The sequence below is a fragment of the Phaseolus vulgaris genome, chromosome 2, assembly GCF_000499845.2.
Source record: "Phaseolus vulgaris cultivar G19833 chromosome 2, P. vulgaris v2.0, whole genome shotgun sequence".
Classification (NCBI taxonomy): Eukaryota; Viridiplantae; Streptophyta; class Magnoliopsida; order Fabales; family Fabaceae; genus Phaseolus; species Phaseolus vulgaris.
Window position 1 is genome coordinate 7,259,447 of NC_023758.2, and position 22,913 is coordinate 7,282,359.

General features: G+C 32.9%; 2 protein-coding genes across 5 annotated transcripts; one reads left to right on the forward strand and one right to left on the reverse strand.

The window, feature by feature from the left end:
• The first annotated feature begins 511 nt into the window (after positions 1 to 511).
• Positions 512 to 11,522, forward strand: LOC137810534 (oxysterol-binding protein-related protein 2A-like). Of its 4 annotated transcripts, none has more exons than XR_011080919.1 (11): positions 512 to 1,430; positions 3,494 to 3,853; positions 4,757 to 4,853; positions 5,606 to 6,048; positions 7,246 to 7,401; positions 8,251 to 8,418; positions 8,549 to 8,689; positions 9,333 to 9,560; positions 9,638 to 9,788; positions 10,777 to 10,966; positions 11,085 to 11,522. XR_011080919.1 is itself a non-coding variant. In XM_068611867.1 (11 exons), exons 1-10 carry the CDS (start codon positions 1,014 to 1,016, stop codon positions 10,954 to 10,956), a joined length of 2,304 nt encoding a protein of 767 aa, XP_068467968.1. In that variant the 5' UTR covers positions 544 to 1,013; the 3' UTR covers positions 10,957 to 10,966; positions 11,085 to 11,522. The 4 variants fall into 4 exon arrangements, 2 of the variants coding, with proteins under 2 accessions (XP_068467968.1, XP_068467967.1); XM_068611867.1 differs by having other exon boundaries at positions 544 to 1,430; positions 9,675 to 9,788; XR_011080918.1 differs by having other exon boundaries at positions 724 to 1,430; positions 3,491 to 3,853.
• A 1,555-nt stretch (positions 11,523 to 13,077) lies between these two features.
• LOC137810535 (protein NRT1/ PTR FAMILY 6.3-like) lies at positions 13,078 to 17,433 on the reverse strand. The gene is made up of 5 exons (XM_068611869.1): positions 17,172 to 17,433; positions 16,894 to 17,071; positions 16,695 to 16,734; positions 15,981 to 16,531; positions 13,078 to 14,162 (listed from the first exon to the last, which is right to left on the reverse strand). Exons 1-5 carry the CDS (start codon positions 17,284 to 17,286, stop codon positions 13,286 to 13,288), a joined length of 1,761 nt encoding a protein of 586 aa, XP_068467970.1. The 5' UTR covers positions 17,287 to 17,433; the 3' UTR covers positions 13,078 to 13,285.
• Between the last annotated feature and the right edge of the window lie 5,480 nt (positions 17,434 to 22,913).

Here is a 22,913-nt window from a genome sequence, read left to right on the forward strand (position 1 = left end):
ACATGACTTATTAAGAATTAAGACTTTATATATTACAGGAAAATACATACTCTAAGTAGGGATGACAAAGCGGGGCGGGATGTGCCCCCGCGATCCGCTGGTAAAAAATGCGGGGCGGGGCAGACTGGTCTGTTAACCTGCAAGAAAAAAAGGATGAAAATTCTTCTAAGATGACATCCAATGTTATTGAAATGGAGGAATGTCAATAATGTTTCTGTTTAATGTTTTTGAATTAATGTTTATGTTTATATTTAATGTTTTTGGAAGTGGATGAATAGTGATATTTGATATTTATCTTAATGTTTAATGTTTAATGTTTTGATATTTGACTATGTTTGAAAATGAAGAAAAATTAATTTAAGTTTGATAGTAACAAATATATATGTTTTATAAAGTCACATGAATACATTTTTGTAACTAAACCATTTTATTGGAGTCCAACTAATTTACTTCAAATAGAGAATACAATACTGAGAACACAAGAGAATGTGATATCCAAAGTATTTCAATTATCTATCACAATGTAGAGAATCAAATATCTTTGAGGTGTGGTTGGAGACTGGGACTACTCTCTTTTTCCAATCTAAACCCAACTAGTTCTGAGCACTCTCTCTTTTCTATCCAAAAACCCTTCTATTTTTACTTTATTACAACTCTGCCCCCTTCTCCATGCCTTTGCCAAATTCAACTAATATATATACATACATATATATATACCTGCCTGCAATCAGCTTTCTCAACCCATTAATTTATTCATTTGAATATACTAATCTCATTTTTTTTTTCTTCACCGAAAATTATAAGCTCTTTTCTTCTGCACACTTCTTTCACAGTAATGTATGTATCACTTAACCTCCTTCCATGTCCTTTTAATCTTCTTCCAGCCCCACTAGCTTTGAGAACACCACTGAATCGATGAACAACATAATTCAGGTGTTAGTAGAACCCTTGCATTAAATCAAATTAAATTAGAAGGAGCCAAAGTTAGGAAGAAGTATTTTGAGGGAGAGAAAATGCGAGTGAAAGAGATGCACCCACTGTGTTGTATCTCTCTGGAGAGTCCTGGAATCGGCAACCATTCTCCGGAGCGCAAGGCCGCGAGGCTTTTTCAAATCAGAACCCTTCCGGTGCTGGGATCTCTAGGCAATGCTGCTCAGAGATGGGACACCACAGTGGCTGGTGTTCTCTACAAGTGGACCAATTACGGCAAAGGCTGGAGATCCCGATGGTTCCTCCTCCGGAATGGCGTTCTCTCTTACGCCAAGATCCGCTGTCCGGAGAATCTCAACCTCCTCACTCCTTCTGATGATGTTTGCCTCATCGGGGAGATTTCCACTAACCGTCTCGCACGAGTGGACAGAGCTGTCCCCGGCACACGACGGAAACACCGCAAAGCTTCTTCCTCCACCACCGGCGTAGTCCATCTCAAGGTAATTCTAATCTTCTATACCTACTTTTAATGTTGATTTTCTTTCCTTCTACCTTCTCCCATTCTGAAAATTAATGAAGGATCATTGCAGGCGTTGCCAGTGTGATCTGACTCCTCAGTTTCACTATTTACTGGCACTTGCAAGTTAGCTTAAGAAACTAAAATAATAACATTCCGATTTTCGATTTCACATATGCCAAATGTTAAAGTTATCTTTCCGTGCTTAAGTCTCGTTGATGACGTGATTAATGAACACGAAGATTTCGGCCATTAAAATTATTCACTAATGTGATTCTTCTTTGACAGTGTAAAGAAAAATAATATATATATATATATATATATATTATTTTATTTTTCTTTTTTGAACATTAATGTCAAAACCAGTGGATTTCAGCCATTGTTGGCTGTGACTTTGATTTTCTATCTACTAAGAGGCTTTATCTAATTTCAATATTAATTATCTAAAAAAATAAAGTATTTGTAGAGTGGAAACATGGATTGATTCTAATCAATCGCAGACTTTGATGATGATGGATTTGGTTTCAATGGGAAAGTTGGTGTTTGTAATTGTGGTTTTAATAACTGGTTGTTAATGTAGAGTGGGTCACATCAACAGGTGGCCAAGGAGGGTACGGTAGACTACGTCGTAGGAGCCCTAGGTAAGGCATTAACTTGCGGTCACATTAGGTGCGATGCCATTGGTAGTTGGCGGATGCATTTCTTCGATTCAGCTCTGCTCTGATTAATGTAGCTTCCTCTTGGCACCTGTTTTTCACCCAATCCTACCTTACCTCGTTTACCATTTCAGTTTAAAAACATGAAACACTTAATACACTGGGTCTTTTTGCTCTTTTCCCCGTCTTTTCTTTTTTTACTATTTTTTCCCTGTACGTCTTTCCCTTGTCTTGCATTGTTTTTGGTTTCCTCTTCCCACTTTCCTAGAACATGTTCCTGTAGCTTGTAAAGATTTGGGGAGAGAGAAATCGCGATGGTGGCATACTTTTATCTTTTCTTTGCTTGCCTTAACGGTAATGCATATGCAAGACTTGAAGGAGGAGTCACCTTATAATGGAACAGATAGAATAAAAAAATAAAAAATGTTAACAGTGCGTTGATCCTACTGCAGTTAATTAGGGGTCTTGGACTGGCGTGCGTTTAGCTTTGTAAATTGGAATGACGTTACTTTAAGCAACCTTATGGGATGGGAGAAAGTCCATTCAGTTATATTGGTTTTATCGGAATATTTGAAACTTTAATTTTTAACAAAAGTAGAAAACTATGTGGGACTTGACAACAATTTGGTGGGGGTATTATCTTTTCAACTCTCCAGCGCTTTGGTTTTGTTCTTTTCTTTTAGTGATTATAGTGGTGAAACTTCTATTGTGCTTCAATGCTGTTCAATATAATCAGTCACCCCTCTCCTACTAGATAAAAGGGGCAAAAACAAACAAAGGAAGTAAGAGACAGTAAATAATGGTTTGCTACTTTATTTCTCAAATTCATTTTTATTTAGACAATTGAAAATCCCTTATAGTCTAACAGCTTATTCAAACTATGATTTTATATGATAATATATACATAATACACTGGTTTGGTCCAAAACCTGGCGGGCCTGTGTGTTCAGCGTGTTCTGATTATTACTAAGAGTCTTTCGTTACCAACAAAACTTTTGCTGTTTTTTGGTTGAGGTGGTAGGGGGCCTCTTTACTTTTTACTCATGCTTATTGTGTCCGTGTGTCTTCTTGGGAAGTTTATCCCCTTTTTTTTTGTAACAATTTGCTGTCAAGTGGGCTCTCCCATAAGTTTTGTTGCTGTCCTGTTCGTTTTACTCTCTAATAGTATATTTCTTTTTCAATGAACACTAATATCACTATTTTTTTTTCCTTTTCGTATAATTTTAGTATTTGCTATGTCTTTTTTTTATATTATTATTATTTATTTTTTTAATTTTATTTCTTATCGTTAAATTCTGTCCCTTTTATTTATTCTTCTTCAATGAGAAGAAAACTTAGATAGTTTGTTGGTGCATTGAAATTGAAGTTACATTGCGTGAATGTCTAGCAGATTTCATCATTTAAAGAGAGCAAGTCAGATGATCGGCGTTTCTATATATTTACAGCAACGAAAACTCTCCATCTGAGAACTGATTCGAGGAATGATCGGGTAGCGTGGATACAGGCCTTGGTTTCAACACGTGGCCTGTATCCTCATCAACCCCTCAATGATCATCTCTTGCTTACACCCAATGATATATCCGTGTCAACCGACAGGCTTAAGTCACGCTTGCTTGAAGAGGGTACCAGTGAGGACCTTGTAAAGCAGTGCGAGCAAATCATGCTCTCGGAGTTCTCCGAAATGAAAGGACAACTTGAAGTTCTTTGTCAAGAGCGATCAAATTTGCTTGATACAATAAGGCAGTTGGAGGTAATTTCTTACCTTGTCTTGTATTCTGGAGTGCTTGTCACTATCATCCTCTATATGGGTCATTTGAATACTTAAAGGACTGGGGTGTTTATTACTTTACTATTCCCCACAACATCCCTACCATTTTAAATATGGTTAAAGATTATGAGTTGAGCAATAATTTAACGATTCCAGGTCATTTGATCTCTGAAGTTTTATGGTCTTTTGTTTTATAATTTATGATTGGGTCGGCTTGGATGGTCGAGTACATAGTTTGATAAAATAATTGCGGAAATATATTTGTTTAATGTTCAAAAGTTTCTTTTCAGTCTTCGTTTACCATCAATTATATTTTAAAAGCTATCTTTCTTGTAAGGAGACTGTTGTCTTGTCACGCGTACTACTTTTTCTTATTCTAATTAAATATTTGTACATAAACTTTCAATACTTTAGCTATATTGTTTTAAATTTCTTGTGTATGTATTTTATTCCATAATAATTGCTGTGCTTCTTAGTTCTGTCAAACACATGGAAACATGTTTAGGGTGTATGTTGCTCTTGGATAATTATGATGAAATTATCTGATTACTTGAGTTGGTACAAATTCAGCTGAAGTGGTATTGTTGTCATACAATCAACCAAGTCAAAAAATAAATAAATTGGAAGACCACATGACATGTTTGTTTCATGCGGTCATGCATTCTTGGCTTTTTTGTGTTTTATTCTAATGTCTTTTAAAACTGGTGATAGCATCGATTGTTTTCTCCCTCTTCCCTTACTATAAAATGTAATGTAATTCACGGACTCACATGTCAATTCAATTATCATTTTAGTTTGACGTTTTCTCTATATGTGTAATTTCTGAATGTGAAAGGTCTTTACGGTACGTGACTTAACAAATTTGCTATTGATCATAATAAGCAGGCAGCTAATACTGAACCTGAGGCCACTGCAATACACGATGGTGAATACCAATTAACAAAGAACGAGTTTTCAAGTCTTGGACGAGGAAAATATAGTGGTACTGCTATATATGTTAGCAATGTTTTCTGTTTATACCTTTGCTGTTACTTTTGTCTTTCTTCTTTGATGTAATAAGCATGTGCTTGTATGCGGAATCTTTGTTGTATTGAAAGTTATCACAGGGACCAATGGTTCTGTCTTATATGAACAGGAGGAATATTGCTGACATCATTTTGTTATTGCAACCGTTTCTTGAATGATGAAAATTATTTGGCTAAATCCCCTTGGAACATGGACCTGTGTATTTTTATTTTTTTCCGAAGTTCTAGAGTTTTAATTCAATCAATAGAATTTTTACCAGCATCTTCATGACAATCTCTAGAGAATTTATCATTCATTATTTTATTTCATCGTTTAGATTCAGTTCACATGACAGTTTTGTTTCCAAAGTCAACCTGATGGCAATTACAAAAATTAATAATTTATATGGTCCTAGCCTCTACCGGTAGAGTCAATTTATTTATTTGTGAGACAGTTTATGTGAGAACATGAGGCACATGAATCCATGATTTGCTTATTCATTCAACCAGAATAAAAACTATTCTTCCTAAACATGCTGAGTTCATTTATCACACTTCGCTTGATAATGGAATGATCATATGCACCATCGTTGTGTACAAGTATGAATTGATATTCTGTCCATGTCTTTCGGTAAATTTGTCTACAATGAATCTATCTGCAACCTTCATTATTTATGAACTTGTCCTTTCAAGATGTACTATTATTTTCACATAAACCTTTTGGTTTCAGAATGTAGTACAACTGAATCATCTGATGATATTGAGAAACAAGAGATGGAGGAAGTGTCAGATGAAGATGAAATCTCATATTATGATACTAGAGATTGTTTTACAGAGCCTGATTGCAAATGTGAGTTAGAAAGAGCTATAAATCAAGTGGACAGGTGTAGGGAAGCCAGCACGCAATGCACTGATACAGAGAACATTCATCCTGACAAAATGGTCTGTAATTATAAGCACTCTCAGATAGCAAGACGAAAAAAGCTTCCAGATCCTATTGAGAAAGAGAAGGGTGTTAGTCTTTGGTCAATGATCAAGGACAACGTGGGAAAAGATCTAACGAGAGTTTGTCTCCCGGTATACTTTAATGAGCCTATATCATCCCTACAAAAATGTTGTGAGGACTTGGAGTACTCTTATCTTCTGGATCAAGCACACGAGTACGGAAAATCAGTAAGATACATCTTGCTCTTGTTTACGCCACTCACCAGTGTTGAACTGCAGGCAATATAAATTTAAAACTAGTATTGAATAGAATGCCCACATTATCAGCAACACTCCTTTACCACCCTTAATTGTTTCATTGTTTAGTGGGACGTGATAATTTTATCGGGACTTCTCTTTCCAACTCTATCCGTGAATGTTTTTGGGTTGTTTCCATGTCTGAGATATAGAGCGATTAAGTAACCTTCCTGCACTCCTTTAGCTTCTTTGTTTTTATGTTTTTAGTTATAATCATTCACTTTAGCTCACACAGAGAGGGGGAAATCATAATTTGACAATAGGAAATTAATCATACAATTTCTGTGAGTTTGTTTATTCACAAATAAGTATTTTCTAGTTGCCGCATAACCAAGTATGGGTTTCAAGATATCAGCCCTCATTTAGAAAATAGAGTACGGGTAGAAATTTCAACGAAGAATGAAAACAATTGAGATTATTTTCCACTTTCTAATGCTTTGGTTGCACAGGCAAGTACAAAGTGATTTTATTTTCATATTATCTACCTACTCACTTGATTCGTGCCCAACCAAGCATACTCCAATATGAAAGACTAAAATTTACTATATATTGCTACTTGCCTATCATTAGAACAGAGGTACTAAATAAAATACTTACAGCCATTCTACCACTACTTATGTAGCAAATATATTGTTATATAATAATAATTTATCTTAATTTAATATTTATTATTAAAAGTGATTGTTATTTGGTTGTTTAGAAAAAGTTGGATTTCAAAATATCATTTTTCTTTTTTAAGTTTTCACTTTTTATTTAGGAGAGTGTAAGCAAAACATTCCTAGTTTACATCTTTCTGTAGCAGAATCCACAGTAGGTTTGGTAACATGTCTGTTACCCTTGGACCTGGATCCTGCAGAAGCTATGTCTTTTGTTAACCTCGATGTGAAAAGAGAGATACTTGCGTTGCTAATGCATATGCAGAGCGTGCACTCAATGATAAATACGAGATTCAAGTTCAAATCATAAATTTGACAGTGGAATATGAGTGCTAAAATAATTTCTATGCACTTGTATGTCACACATGAGTGTTTTGTGGTAGAAAATAATAATAATGATACTTTGATTCAGAGTTGAAATCAATCATATTATTGTATTTGATTGTTTTCCCCTTTGAATACTTTTTTTCAGGGAAACGGTCTCCTTCGGGCACTGTATGTTGCTGCCTTTGCAGTTTCCGGTTATGCGTCATCTGAAGGTCGTAATTGTAAACCCTTTAATCCTTTATTAGGTGAAACCTTCGAAGCTGATTACCCCGAGAAAGGAATTCGCTTCTTTTCAGAGAAGGTTAGTTCCTTATGATTTACTGAAGCAGAGGTAAAGGATTGGAATATGAAAATGCTAAGATGGCATGAGGTCGAATTTAATTTTGGTATCTCTTGGGCTAATATCAATAAAGTTTCCTACAAATTAAATTTATTTGCATTAGACTTTTATAAGTTAAAAATTTAGAACAAATGTTAAGCCGTTTATCTACTACTTATTAGGTAAATTACACTCCATCTAATGGTGATTGCTTAAATTACATGGAACACAATGTCATATCCGGCTTGTTATTAACCCCTGTTGTTTACTTAGACGGTGGAAGATGAAATGTAAAATTGAGTGAAATCTTAAATGCCATGATAGAGTGTTCAAAAATTTTCATTTTGAATAAGTTGATAGTTTGTCCTTATATTATATTATTAGAAATGCACTTATAACGTAATACTTTTTCTTATTTTTGCTACGAGATCAGTTTTTTTACGAAGTTTGGTTGTTGTTAATTAATTGGAGTACATAAACTTTCTTATATAGGTGTAGGCTCAATTGTGGTTGTCTTAATGATGACGAGGGTCTTATATGCATAAGTGGTCTTTCTCTTTCTTTATCTGCAGTTGCTTTGTTGTTCAAAGCTTTGTTTAAGGTTTTTTTGTTTTGTTTTGCTTTGTAGAGTTCGAAGTTCCAGAACCATGCATCACAATATAATGCATATTTACAAGTTTCAGCAGTTTATTCATATATAATATAATGTTTAGGCACACGTTACATCTCCATGGGATTCGATCTTCGTATGTATTTTTGTGTTAGTATTAATATGAGCAATTCATCAACCAGCTAATATAGTTCATGTTTCTGTCATTATGTCTGAAACAGGTCAGTCACCATCCAACTCTCATTGCCTGCCACTGCGAAGGTAGAGGATGGAAGTTTTGGGCTGACAGCAACATCCATTCAAAGTTTTGGGGAAGGTCAATTCAGCTTGACCCAGTGGGTGTTCTGACCCTAGAGTTCAATGATGGTGAAATATTTCAGTGGAGCAAGGTGTGCATTGTAAAATCACTATCTATTTTATTCCGCCAATCTGCCCGGTTGTACTACTGTCGTGCCTTTAAATTCCATCGTAAAATTTTCTCTAAATTAATGTTATGATTGTTGTTGTTTCTTGTATTAGGTCACCACCACGATTTATAATCTTATCCTTGGGAAAATATACTGTGATCATCATGGGAGCATGGATATACGTGGCAATCGTAAGTATTCATGCAGGCTCAAGTTCAAAGAGCAGACAATACTCGACCGAAATCCTCGCCAAGTAAGTTACTCGTTGTTTGTTAGAATAATTTGAATTTAAAAGATATATTATTATTTTATGAATATTTCTATCCATACCTTTAAAAGAATAATAACTAGATTTCTAATTTAAGTAAATGATTATAAATTTATTATAAAACATTTTAATTAATTAAATACTAAATTAGAAAAACTAATATTTTCATTATTAAAAATTAGCAAAATAATGAGGTGATGGAAATTTAATAACTATTGGTTTAAAAACAATGTCAGAGCCCTTGGAATTTTCAGAGGTATAGAAATTTTCCGTGAGAACGGTTATTTGGTACTAAGAATATTCTGTACGAATTACACGAAGGATCTTGATCTTTTTAAATAAGCTATAGCTAATAATGAAGGATAATCAAGGATAGTGACGAATAAAACTTTGACAAATAAAATATTTCGTCTCTTTTCCTACTGGTTATATTCGTGTTGTTTAGCATTTTCTTCATATCTCCTATATATGAGTATCCTGTTTCTTTCTTTTTCTCTGCTCCTTAAATCTCTGTTGACTTACGAGCTTTATCAATTTTTGCCTATGTCCAAATTTCAAAGTACCAAATTGTCTATTCAGTCATTTTCCTAAGCATCTCATTCAGTGTGTATGCCGCGCGTTCAATTAGGTGCATGGATTTGTTGAAGATGTAACGGGGGAAAAAGTCGCCACATTATTTGGCAAGTGGGATGACAGCATGTATTATATGAGTGGTAATGTAAATGTGAAACCTAAAGATTTCAGTTCACCAAACGCATCCTTGTTGTGGAAAAGGAGCATGTCATCTCCTAATCTCACCCGGTATAATTTGACACCATTTGCCATCACTCTGAATGAGCTAACTCCGGGACTGAAGGTATATAATGATGTATTGTATCGTTATTTGATATGCATTCCAATTCTTATATATGCGTCTCTAATTGTTTTTTATAGCCTTTTCTGATCCCGGGTATTTGATGACGGATTAAAGGAGAACCTACCGCCTACGGATTCCAGGCTTAGACCTGATCAACGACATCTAGAGAATGGGGAATACGACAAGGCTAATTTGGAGAAACAAAGGCTGGAAAAGCGTCAGAGAATGGTATGTCTGAAACTCTTCTCTTTTCTGCTTTGAGCACCCATTCTTGCTCCTCTTATTTCCTGTTTTCGGCTACTCCAGGATTTAGAGTTCTGAATGCTTATCTCTGGTTCTCCACAAATCTAATTAAATTGTTATCACTGTTTCATTTCCTGTGCTTCTGGATGTTGTACCCCCATAATGATATATTGTTTGTTGTCTATTACGTGTAGCTTGGTTGTTTTGGATATGCTCAGTTTTAAGAATAAAATTCTGTTTTCATTTTGTCTTTTTGTAATAATTATAAAATGTTATATATATATATATATATATATTTCTAAGATTGTTTTATCTGATCCTATTTTGGTTTAAAGAAGAAAGTAAAAGAAAAAAAATGAATGAAGTATGAGATGATTTTATAAGTTGTTCAATAAAAATAGTATTATATTAATATGTTTAATGAAAAGGAAATAGTGTTAAAAAATGAGTTTTTTAGTCATTAATATTTAAAATCACTTTTTCTTTCTTTCTTTTCATTTTGGAAAAAGAAAAACTGAACTTGTGGATTTCACTTATTTTTCATCTTTCTTTGCCCATAGAGATCAAAACAAGGAAAGTACTTGTTTTTTTTCACTCTTTTTTCCCTTCACACCAAATGAGAGCATAAGCTTTAAATTAAACTTTGCCTCTTTACTATTTTTAACTGATTTAATTCAGAATTAACAGTTTTTTTCTGAACCCAAACCATATTTTATGTCCTATAAGGTAGGGAGGAAATAAATAGAGAGATTGTAAGAGAAAATTAAAGAAGAGAAAGACTTAAAGGAAGAGAGAAATATAAAATAAAAATGAAGAGAAACAAAATCATAGATATCACTATTTGTGCTTCAGCTGTTTGTGTTGTAATTTGTGTGCTAGTGATATATTTTGTCAGTATGGTGATGATGATTATCATTGTACTTATTTCTTCTCCTTTGTATTGATGATCATCATGGTTTATATATATCCACAGTCAAGGAAAATACAAGAAAATGGTTGGAAGCCTAGGTGGTTCCGAAGAGATGGTGAAAGTGGAACCTTTCGCTACATTGGTGGATATTGGGAAGCGAGAGAGCTTGGAAGCTGGGATGGTTGCCCTGATATATTTAGTGAAATCAAAGAAGAGCCTGCCGATCCCTTAGCTGCATTTTAACTTGGTTCAGGTAAAGTTTTACATATTCGAATGTTTCATATACACTCAGAATATTCATAACACTTTCAATTTCTCCTTTACGAATTACGAAAGTTATTTTTTAATGATCATATTATTTTATGTTCCAGATAATGATGATGATGAAGGTTAACCAATTACGTGGGGAGTTTAGCTTTAATGTTGTTGGAAGGCGTGTGATTGTAGAAGAATTTGGGAAATGGTGATCCTTTGTTGGTGATATATGAACAGTGAGGAAGGGTACAGAGTTAACTTCCACGCTGCTTTGTGAATTTAAAGCACATACATGGTGAAGGCTACTACTGTTGCGCCGAAGAATAGTTACTTGGTCTTGGATGTGCGTATATACCAGGTGGGGAAATCCAGCTTCAAAGATCACAGCGTTACCTTGTCATAATTTTGCCTATTTATTTTTATATGGCTTTGTTTTGCTTGTATTTAATTAGCTGATGTAAGGATATATCCCTTTATCCTATTCTTGCTACATCACCCCCAATGGCTATTGATTTATGCATTTTGGTAGAAATAAACATCATGAGCCTTTTTTACCTTTCTCCTACTTTATTTCATATACAAGAATTTCAAATGGACATGCAAAAAGTAAAAATGATCACAAAATGTGAGATGTTTGAGTAATGCAAGTCATGTGTACACTTCAAATATAACTACCTAATGTACTAAAATATGTGCATGTATGTTGCTAAACCTCATACACAGATAGTTAACATTAAACCATAATCATACATAAATGAATATATGTTTAAAATTTGTTATTATCATAATAACAAGTGAAAATAAATAATCTTCATTATATATAATTATACATAAATAAAAAATAGTTTTATAGATGAGCACACAAACATATACATGCATAAAAGCGTATTTATTTCATTATTTAAATATTTGACTAAATTAGTAATCGTATGAAGAGTTGGATGAGGGTGTGAATATTTATAAAAAAAATATTTAACCAACTTCTCTATTCATCTATTGTTGTAATTGATAGTGATAAAACAAATTTTATGCTTATTTTTTTAATTATGAATCATTTTAACATGTTATTAGAAAAATGCTTCTGCATGGTCTATTATCAAAAGAAGGTATAAAATATATACATAAATTATCAAAGTTTAACTTATCAAAAAAATAATAAAACATGGTAAATAAAACCGAAAATAAGCTTGTTTTCCCCTCTCAATAATGTATTTATGAAATATTTTTTAAACAATTAATCCGTTAATGTTTTACAATCACTTGTATACTTTTATCAAATAAAATATCATTTACTTACAATTGTTTTAAATTAGAGAAAAAAATTTCTTTCTGAAGAGAAATGATACATTAACCACCTCTAATTTATGATATAAAAAAAATAATATTTTTATCATATCATACAAAAGTCGAAATTTTAGAAAAAAAAAAGTTGTATACTCAAACAAAGTTGTTAATGTATCATTATCAACTCCAATTTTTTTATATACTCACATTACAACTCAATATTATTATTTTAATATTTTTTATATTATTTAATTACAAATTTACTCTTTATTATATATATTTATTTTTAACTCACGACATTAAGCATTTTATATAAAACTATTATTTAAAAAAAACAATTTGTATCCATTCTCCACGTCCTTTTGGAAAAAGTTGTATTTGTCATTGGTCACAGGAGATGTGGAAGAAAACTTTTAATAGAATATAATTAAGGATGAGTATTCTAAAAAATGAAAAATGAATAAAGTTTGAAAATATATTTAAGCGTAATTTTAGTATTGTTATTTTGACATTGTTGTTTAAATTGTACCAATTTGTTTCTGAAAAGAAAATCAAAACTACTTGACTTTTTTATGAAACTTGATTAGTTGAGGAGTGTGAATTTATGATCTTCCAAAGATAAGTATTGAGTTTTGTTGGGCTGGAATATGGTGGGCCATGGCCGAAGCCTGAAGTGATAGCTGATTAATGATTAGTAACGAACTAGAAGCTCGCGAGCACCCACCATCACTTTCCTACATTACATATTGAAGGGACTTAACTGTGATGTTTGCAAGGAACATGTGCGTATACTTAAGACATGGATCAGATGGATGAAGCAGCTTATTACCATGGAGTAAACAATTTCAATTTATTTGCCTTTTCTTTTACACAGTGTAAACACAGAAAATGGTTACAACTTACAAGCTTATTTATATATGATAACAGATGCTAGCTCTCTTTTTTTTTTCTCCTTTTTTTAGAGTGAAAAAAACTTGATTAGGATATTGATACAAGCAGGGGGGGGGTTTGTAGAAGAAAAAGAGAAAAAGGTTTAATGGCCATGGAAAGCAGCATCATCTGTTTCTTCCAATTCTATGCCCTCCTCAGCAAGCCTCTTTTCCTTGTAAACGTACCATTTGGCACAAACCAAGTATAACATCACATTTATGGCACTCAGTATAGCCAAAAGCCAGTAAAAGTCGTAGAGCCTTCCTTTGTTAAGATTATCTGCGAGCCATGGCCTACCATGTGCTGTCATTTTGTTCACTACAGACACTAACAAGGTGCTGAAGAAAAAACCCAAAGACAGTGTGCTCAAGAACAATCCTGTGCTCATTGTTTTCATCCCTTTGGGGCACTCTCTAAGGAAAAAGTCCAACTGGCCCATGTACATGAAGGCCTCCCCTGCCCCCACAAAGAAATTTTGTGGAATCAACCAGAACACGGTCATTGGGATCTTTGCTTCTGGCTTATCTACCAAACCATGTGATTGTGCATATCTCAGTCTCTTTATTTCTATCAGTGCCCCTGCCACCATGGAAAACACCGAGAGCACTAACCCAACTCCTATGCGTTGCAAAGGGGTGAACCCATGTGGGTTCTTAAGCACTTTCCTTGCCACCGGAACAATGAAACGGTCGTAAAACGGGACAGTCAGGAGAATTGTTCCGATCAAGAAAACGGTCATCGATGCTGCGGGAATTTCAAATGTTTTTCCTATGTGAAGGTCCATGGTGGTCGCTTGTGACACCGAGAATGTTGTCATTTGAGCGTGGATAGTCCAAAACATGATGGTGGTTGCCCATATGGGAAGCATTCTTATCACCAACTTTACTTCTTCCACGTCTGTTAAGGTGCAAAGATACCACTTTCTCTTCATTCCACCACCCGATACCGATGAATCCACGATTGCAGCTTTGTCCAAGAAACTGCTCAATCAACAAATTAAAAATGCTTATTAATTCATATTCGGGCAAACTGAGAAGTCAGAGAGAGAGAGAAGCGATAATAACGCACTAGAATCAAGTTTAGCAACATTCACGGAGATGATGTAACTTGTTTTATTTAACTAAATCCAATTGGTCGTGCCTGTGCATGAGCATTAAAATAGTTAGCCTATGATATACTTTGTTTGTATTAAATAATTATAACACCGTTTGCATGTCTTGAATAAGAAGCGATTTTAGTATTAAGGTATGATAATGTGTAATAGAAATGATCACATGAACGTGAACAGGGACATTGTTTAGAGTAGAGACAGGGTTGTCTGTGTTTGAGGTGGCAGAGTGTAAGAGAAAATGGTGAGAAAATAAATAGTAGAATGTATTTGGTGAAGGACAAATGACGCGTGAATCTCCACTAGGAGATAATCTTGTCGTTGCTATGACTCTTGAGTGGGGTGATTGGATTCTGATTCTGATTCCTCTCCCTGTAATGTAATCTAATTTTTATAGACAATTATTAGAAACAGATTAAGAAAGGCGTTTCTCGTCCTTGTCTCCACACGTTGAAGCAAATTAGAATAAAAGCCACGATGCATGAATCCAAATTCCAACGCAAAATATGCCAAAATATTCTAAACCATACATTTATTTCTTGTCCTGCAAGCTCGTGGAGTAGACTTCATTTCGGACCACACCCCAAATTAGCCATGATAACTTATTGGTTTTCCCTTTCATGGCCAAACTATCCCTACATATCTGCTTCTACATCCTTACCTAGTCCATTCTTTGGCCCAACCATTCACGCTTCAACCAAATCCAACTACCTTCCTAAATGTTCTTCATTTTTAATATTTTAAGCTACCCTTCAACACCACTTAAATGAATCTGTACGCAACTTTTTTTTTTATTTTTATGTTAATTACCTAGCTTAAGTAAAATAAATGAAAAAACTATCCTCATATCGGGAAAAAAGACCCAATACGTGCATCCAGAACCACTAAAAAACAATGGACCAATGCTTGGAATCTCTTCCAGAAAAATTAGGAAATAATAAAACTGTAACTAGAATTCTAAATTCTCCTTTACTACCAGTGGGAATAAAAAAATGTTTTTCTTTTCACATACACCAATAAATAAAAATAAAAGACCTCTTCTTTTAATATCCAAAATTTCAAACTCATCACTTCACACTCACCACACATCTCATATTGCTTTCCCTCTGATTTTTCTCTTCCCATCTTCAATTTAAATATACACACACACACTCACACACTCCTTTCTAAGGTATGAAAATAACTTTCTCCATTAAAAAAATACTTCTTTTAGCAAACTATAGTTAACAAGCTACGACAACTGAGAACTTGCACAGAACAATAGAATATTAATTACAAATAGTTTCTTCGGAATTTATTAAAACCAAAAAGAGAAAAACTTTAGATTGAGCAACGTAAACTTTAGTTAAACATTAATCAATCTACAGTTAATTAGAAGAATGACTGATGATGATGTATCATGGGTGGATGATTACTCTAAAGTCAAAGCTTACTCCAGAGGTGTCTCCAGCAAAAATTATTTAATACTATTATAAAGAGAATCATTGAAGAATATCTATCGTCTAAAGAAAAATATATACCCATACCCTTACTGTTCAACCCTCTTTTTTTTTCTCTAAAATTTCAATTTTTTCTTATAAAGTGACAAAAATACTCTTTTTTTTTATGTAAATATATCATTCCTCCAATCTAAAAGCATAAGAAAGAATAAACGAAAAATAAGAGATGGCGATTGGTGAGAAAAATTTACCGGAACTGCTTGCTATGTGGCATGGTCTGCTTCTTGGTGTCATAATCATTGAAGAGCATCGAGGAATCAGAGGGCAATTCCAACTTCCTCTTCCTCATAGCAGCCACAAGAACTTCTGCAATCTGAGTGAGTGGACTCCCCACAAGTTTCTTGAACCGGTACTTCCTCGTACCCCACAAAAAGACAAGAAGCGCCACCACAATCGCACCCGCGCAGATACCATAACCCCATCCTCGTCCAACGTTGTCTTGCACGTACACAAGAACCGTGACTGCAGCCAGAGACCCTGTGCTCACGAAGAAGTAGAACCAGTTGAAGAACTTTATCATCTGCGACTTCTCGTCTTTGTCCGTATCATCGAACTGATCCGAACCGAACCCTGACACACTCGATTTCAAGCCACCAGTGCCAAGAGCCGTTATGTAAAGCGCCAGATACAGCACCATTAACTGTTTCTCATTCGCTCTCACGCAAGGTGGCACCGTGTCTTCCCTGCATTTTGGAGGGTGCAGGCTCGGAACTATGGTTGATATCGCCAATATCGCAACACCCTATACACACATAACACATCACCAAACAAACTTAATATCAATGCCTTCGATCAACCCACCAAAAAATAGACACTCTTTTTCTTATACTATTTTTCATTTTATCCCAGTTATCACTGCATCTAAATTTTATTATTGAAATAAGAAAAGCTGTCACGTTTCTTACAGTGGCTTGAACTGCTGCGAAGACGGCGATGGTGCGGTATCTGGGCAGAAATGAAAACGAAAATTCCAATAAGCACTCACCAGGCATATACGTTAAGAAAATATGAACTGAATAAAATAATTGAGATCAGGCTTATCTCGGTTTTTTAATTAAACAAAGAAGAAAAAAAGAAGAAGTCTATAGATAATGTTGTTCGGACCTTCCGAGGAAAGTATCAGCGAGGAAGCCTCCGAGCAGACAGAGCATAAAGGAGGTTCCCAAGAAGTTGGTTACAACGTTGGCAGAGGCAGCATTACCCAAATGCATGGTCCCAGTCAAATAAGTGACCAAGTTGACGGCGATGCCGAGTGTTGTCAACCTCTCCATCACTTCACCTCCTGATATATACATATAGATACAAAACATGTGAACATGGTAATCCATTGAGACCTTGTGTTTTCAAGTGCATATAGTTATAAAAAGATAGGTTTGTGAGACCTAATATCATGGCGGATGCAGTCCAACCACCGGTTTTGGACCTCTCGGCGGGGTGGCCCTTGTAGTCAGTGGCATCTGGGATGGTTTTCCCTTGAGTTGTAGGGAGGGTAGACATTGCAGGAAGTGATGAGGTGAAGGCTACAAGTAATACAAAAGAGGAAGTTGGCTGTTAATGCAGGAGTGTTGGACCTTTATATATACAGCTAGACGGGGGCCACACACGACCAGGGTTTCTAAATCTTTATTCTAAAATCAAATTCTCAACGTATGTCTAGCCACCCTTTCCTTTAAACTATCTGCACAAATTTTTAAATCTCAATCATGACATTGCTACAAAATTAAAACAATATATAACAATAATTTCCTACCAGTAAAGTTCCCAATTTTTCTTCCTCATTCATTCCCTTTGATGTTTCACACTCAAATTTTAAAATTAGTATTTTCGTTTCATTCTCTTCGAATCTATTTGAAGCCAATCTTTTTTTAGTACTTCAATTTATTCCGTGTTGTGAGAGTGCTGGAAAAACTATATACTGCTTCTGTATGTCAGTATCATATTTAGTATTATTATTACTATTTAATTATTTTGATGACTCAAATTTTAAAATGATCAATTCTAGTGATTTTGTAAACTTTCAAGATTGGTATGAATTTTACTATAAGTTGAGGAAAACTAAAAAAGCTCGTATTAATTAAAGATTAATTATAAGGGTCCATAACTATAATTGGTCCATGCAAATTCGGCCAGAGACCTTTTTCGCCCAAACATACCACTACAAGACAATATTCTCTAGATTACGCAAGTTAGCACTTAACATATATACTAAACCACATAATAGTTAACCAATTTATTATCATATTATAAATACATGAATAACCTGCATGAAGTTTTGTGTGGGTATATTTTATGTTGAAATATATTTTTATTAGTTTGATTTACATAATTTTGTCAAGAGATACTTCTGATGTATCATTAATTGATTCAAGATGCCTGAAGTGATTGCTTTTTTTCTTATTTAGAAGAAAAAAGCCTCCTAATTCTCCAGTTCTTAATTAAATCTGTAATTTAAAATAAAACAAGATGAAATAAACGGTTACTACATGCTTTTGCTTAACCATGATACATTTCGTTTCATGAAAGTTATGATTATTCTGATGAACGAGTGAAAACAATTAATGATCAACAGAGAAGTTTTTTTCATAGTGTTAAAATGTTGGAGGTTCCGAAATGTACTATCTTAAATTATAAGGATGATGATGGGTTCGAAGAAGGCTACGAGTAAGTACAAAAATTTGAAGAATCAGAAATGGAAATGGGCATATCTCAACTAGAACTTGAGGTACATCTAGATATGAACGCTGATATGTAATTTTTTTTAGGTTTTTGGAGTAATTGTTTTGATGAAAAAGTTAAATATATTCTTTTAAGTTTAGAAAACTTTGACATGAGTTTAACATTTTGAAGTAAATACTCAATCTCATGAGTGTATTATAGTTAAAAGCCTTGGTGATAATTAATATATGCAAGAACATACAATTATGTAAGAAGTCTATATTTTAAAAGTTTCTAAATCTCCTTTTCTTACTATATTAACTTCAATATATATTTATCAGATTAGTTAATATATAAAAGAAACTAAATTAATATAAAAAAAAACTAATAGATCTAAAATATAAATAGTATATATATATATTCGTCATATTTTATTGCCTCTCCCATAAAAAACTTATACTTGCAAGTAAAGATATTTTATAAAAAGAATTTATACAACTATATATGAATAAAATTTCATTTAGAAAATCTTACTATCTTTTTAAGCTTTTTTTTAATTCTTTTTATCCTATCATTAAGATTATGAGATTTTTTTTTTTATCTTTTTTCCTATCAAAAATCATAATTTCGAATATGGTTAAGATTAAAACAATATGAATTTATTATCTTTTTTACTAAATTTTTCTTTACTATAAAATTTCTAATTTTCCTATTTTCTTTTATGACTTCGCAAATGTACAATTTTCTACATGTGAGATTTGAACTCGTTGGACTAATCTCTGTTACTTTATGATATAATGATAAGTTTTCTTTATGAATTAGAATCTCTAAAAGTAGTTGAAACTTTTCTAGCTTTGTTTGACTTTCTTTTTATCTTTTTTTTGTTATAGAATACAAGGTCTTAGATGTCCGAGGAGTTAATAAATTTGATTTAAAATTCACTTATTTTGAATATTGAGTTATATTGTATTGTTCAGTTGAATTAAAGATTAAAGCTGATTTGAGATTAAGATTTAGAATATGCAAAGTTAATAGAAATTCTAGGATTGTAGTATTTATTTTAGACTTTTGAATTATTGTTGATCAAATGATGTATTTGAAGTAGTTATAATTGAATTTGGTATGTATCATGTAGTGAACTTGTTAGAGGTATTATTAGATGCAATGTACAATCCTGAAATAAGAATTGAGGATGTTTCCTAATAGATTAAGTATTAAGTATCTTTTTTAAGACTTGTAAGACGTACTTAATATTACTCTTTCGAAATGTCGAGTGATTGTGAAAGAAAAATATTGAATATTAAATTATGAATGTGATTGTGAATTTAAATTTTGTAGAAGTTTCGTACATTTAAAAAAAGAAAAAAAAAATAATAATCAAATTCATAATTGGAAAGAAAATTATTGCATTGAGTACTTTTAAAGTTTACATTTGTAAGATTATGAAGCAATAATAGGTGATTCCATGCATTAATGTTGAAAATTTTGGTGATGGTAGGAGTTGATATAGTAGTGATTGAATATGAGTGGTCTTGGGAGCATTTGGAATTTGAGCACGTGTTGTGTCATTCAACGCGATAACTTTATTTGTGCATGTCCTTGTAGATATTATGAGGATTTGATTGTGAGTGGAACAATTTGTCACCCATCATCGTGCCTCAATAAAGGTTTTCCTCATTTATTTTATTTCCTCACTTAGGATAATCACAAAATCATGATCACTCACTACAAAAGGACCAGCATAGTTGCCATATAAGCATTCTCTAGTACCAAGTTAGTTATTGATTATTTATTAGGGTTTTTTTTTTAATATTATGATAAAACTTTTCAATTTAGTTTTAATGTTTTTTTATTAAAAAGTGAATTTTAAGTTTTATTCAATCTTATAAATATCAGTTTATAAAATAAGATTTGCACTCAGTTATACTGATAAACTTAACAAACTCTCAATAGGTTCTAATACTAACAATAACTCAAGCTTATAAGATGGGTTTGCACTCATATATATACTATGAAATGTTCATATCTATAGTTTATGTGAAATTTCTAACACACCTCCTCTCCTCCTCACGTTGACCCTTTAACTGCGTGAAATTATATTTATAGGTGGTTTGATAGTGATCCAATAATGGATGACCTAATAAGTTCAACAAACTCTCACTAGGATATACTCTAAATGACTCTGATACCTAACCCAATCACCTTATAAAACTAGTTTATATGGTGAGGTTTGCACCTACTTACATACTATGAAATTTTTTATCTCTTAGTCTTAGTCGATGTGAGATCTACAATACTCTTCTTAACAATAAGTTAATATAATTCTTTCCATTATATGGACGAGAATAACATTACAATAATAACAACAAATATTATCAATTTTTAATTAAAGGAATTAAATTGACTCTCTTTTTAAATGAACTAAATTAAAAACATTCAATAATAAGATGAAATTGAAAAATCATTATAATAAAAAAAAATAGTAAACCAAATATTAAAACTTATACCTCCAATTTTTTTTTTCCAAAGAGTGTTGTTTAGGGACTTAATCAAACCGATTCTAAACTTCATAGAATATATTTCTTCAGTTTCAAAATAACTTGCAATTTAAGATTTTTGTCTATACCAATTAAATAATAATAATAAATAGTTATTTATTTTTTTATCTATCGTGTAAATTATTGTAAAAACTAAACATGTAATGGAAAAACATAATAAATAATAAATAACCAACACACAAAAACACACTAAATCGTGTTCATGCAAATCAGAGGAGCAAGACACCAATCCGAATAAGAAAAACAAGCTAAATGGTACCTTGGAGACGACCCACTACCAAGCCTTTAATTGAATAAGAGCAAACACTTCTGAGACATCCACCACCCCTCCTTTAAATATTATCTTATTTCTGAGACTCCAAATCTCACTTACTACAACAATCCAAATTGTCATCCACACCGCATTAATGAATTCAAAAGCATTACACAACTTAAATTGTTGAAAATGAAAATGCGAATTTGAGTGGTTTACTGACGCCAAACCTAACCAAGCATAGCACTGACTCCAGACAAGCCAAGCTAATCTACACTCGAATAACAGGTGGTTGTAAGACTCTTCTTCCAACTCGCAAAAAACACACAAATTGCTCTCGGTCACAACACCTCTCCTCACCAGTAGTTAACCTTATATGATTTGCATGTTTGATCATTAGATGATCTACTTGTAATCTGTTTGTCAATTTTAGATGTCTAAGATATGTTTAGACAAATTTGTCAATTTTAGATGTCTAAGATATGTTTAGACAAATTAGTAGTCTATGACCTGCATAAATAGTTTATTACATACTTAGATGGTTTTTATTAGCTTACTTGGACATTTTAATTGTAACTTTTTTAGAAAATCTCATGGTCTTGTTCACTTTAGATGTTTTTTTTTTCTATTCTTCTTTTTCTATATAATTGGATATTGTCTCAATGTTTTGTACAATATTTACTCAACATATCAATAATAAGTTTTCTTGTTTTGCTTCTCCCTCTTCCCCAACATAATTGCATTGTTGTAAGAAAACACCAACATATTTTATTTGTTGCTCGTGTCATCCATTTTTAAAGCAATTTAACCAAAAGATTTTGGAGTTTTTCTTTGACTCATGTTGTTTATCTTGTTAATCACATATCTACATTTTAAGAAATTAAACCCTTTTGAAAAACTTTATAATAATTCTCCTAATCTTTCCATGTTTCATGTGTTGGGATGTCTTTGTTATGCTAATACTCTGTTTGGGAACATAAGAAATTTGACCCAAGAGCTCATCCTTGTGTTTTTCTTGGATTCAAACACAACGTTAAAGGATACATGATTTATAATTTACACACATGATATTTTTATATCTCGTGATGTTATTTTTCATGAAAAAAATTTCCCTCCTATCACCACCAACACTAATCAAAATCTTGGAGATCATTCTACTAGACCATCTAACAATGAAGATATTTTTAAACTTAATGATTCTTCTCAGTGCAAAATGGAGGTAATCATATTACTCTTAACTCTCTTATCAATATTGACACTCAAGGACATATTGATTATACTGAAGATAGAAATAATATTCATTCTATTAGATAATCTACTCTTATAAGGGAATCGCCTAGTCCTACTATCAATTATAGACGGTCTACTCGTATAAGAAAACATTTTGTTTATTTGAATGATTAATACGCTTATTTAATCATTAGACAATTTACTTGCTTGTCAATTTTAGATGGTCTAAGATATGCTTAGATAGTTTAATGGTCTATAACTAGTTTAGACAGTCCATGATATACTTGGACTGTCGGATGATGACTTGTTTAAACGATCTAATGATGACTTGTTTAGATAGTATGATGATATTGCTTAATTTAGAAGTTTCAATTTTTGTGTTTTGTTTATTTTTTCTATTACTATTATTCTCTTTCTATATAATTATT

Bases quoted from the DNA above. Each gene is read 5' to 3' on its own strand.
- LOC137810535 (XM_068611869.1), bottom strand. From the start codon at position 17,286: ATGTCTACCCTCCCTACAACTCAAGGGAAAACCATCCCAGATGCCACT. The intron at 16,532-16,694 runs GTAAGAAACGTG...ATGTGTGTATAG, and splicing joins TCGCAGCAGTTCAAGCCACT to GGTGTTGCGATATTGGCGAT. The intron at 14,163-15,980 runs GTAAATTTTTCT...TTGATTGAGCAG, and splicing joins CCACATAGCAAGCAGTTCCG to TTTCTTGGACAAAGCTGCAA.
- LOC137810534 (XM_068611866.1), top strand. From the start codon at position 1,014: ATGCGAGTGAAAGAGATGCACCCACTGTGTTGTATCTCTCTGGAGAGT. The intron at 4,854-5,605 runs GTACTGCTATAT...TTTTGGTTTCAG, and splicing joins TGGACGAGGAAAATATAGTG to AATGTAGTACAACTGAATCA. The intron at 8,690-9,332 runs GTAAGTTACTCG...GCGTTCAATTAG, and splicing joins TCGACCGAAATCCTCGCCAA to GTGCATGGATTTGTTGAAGA.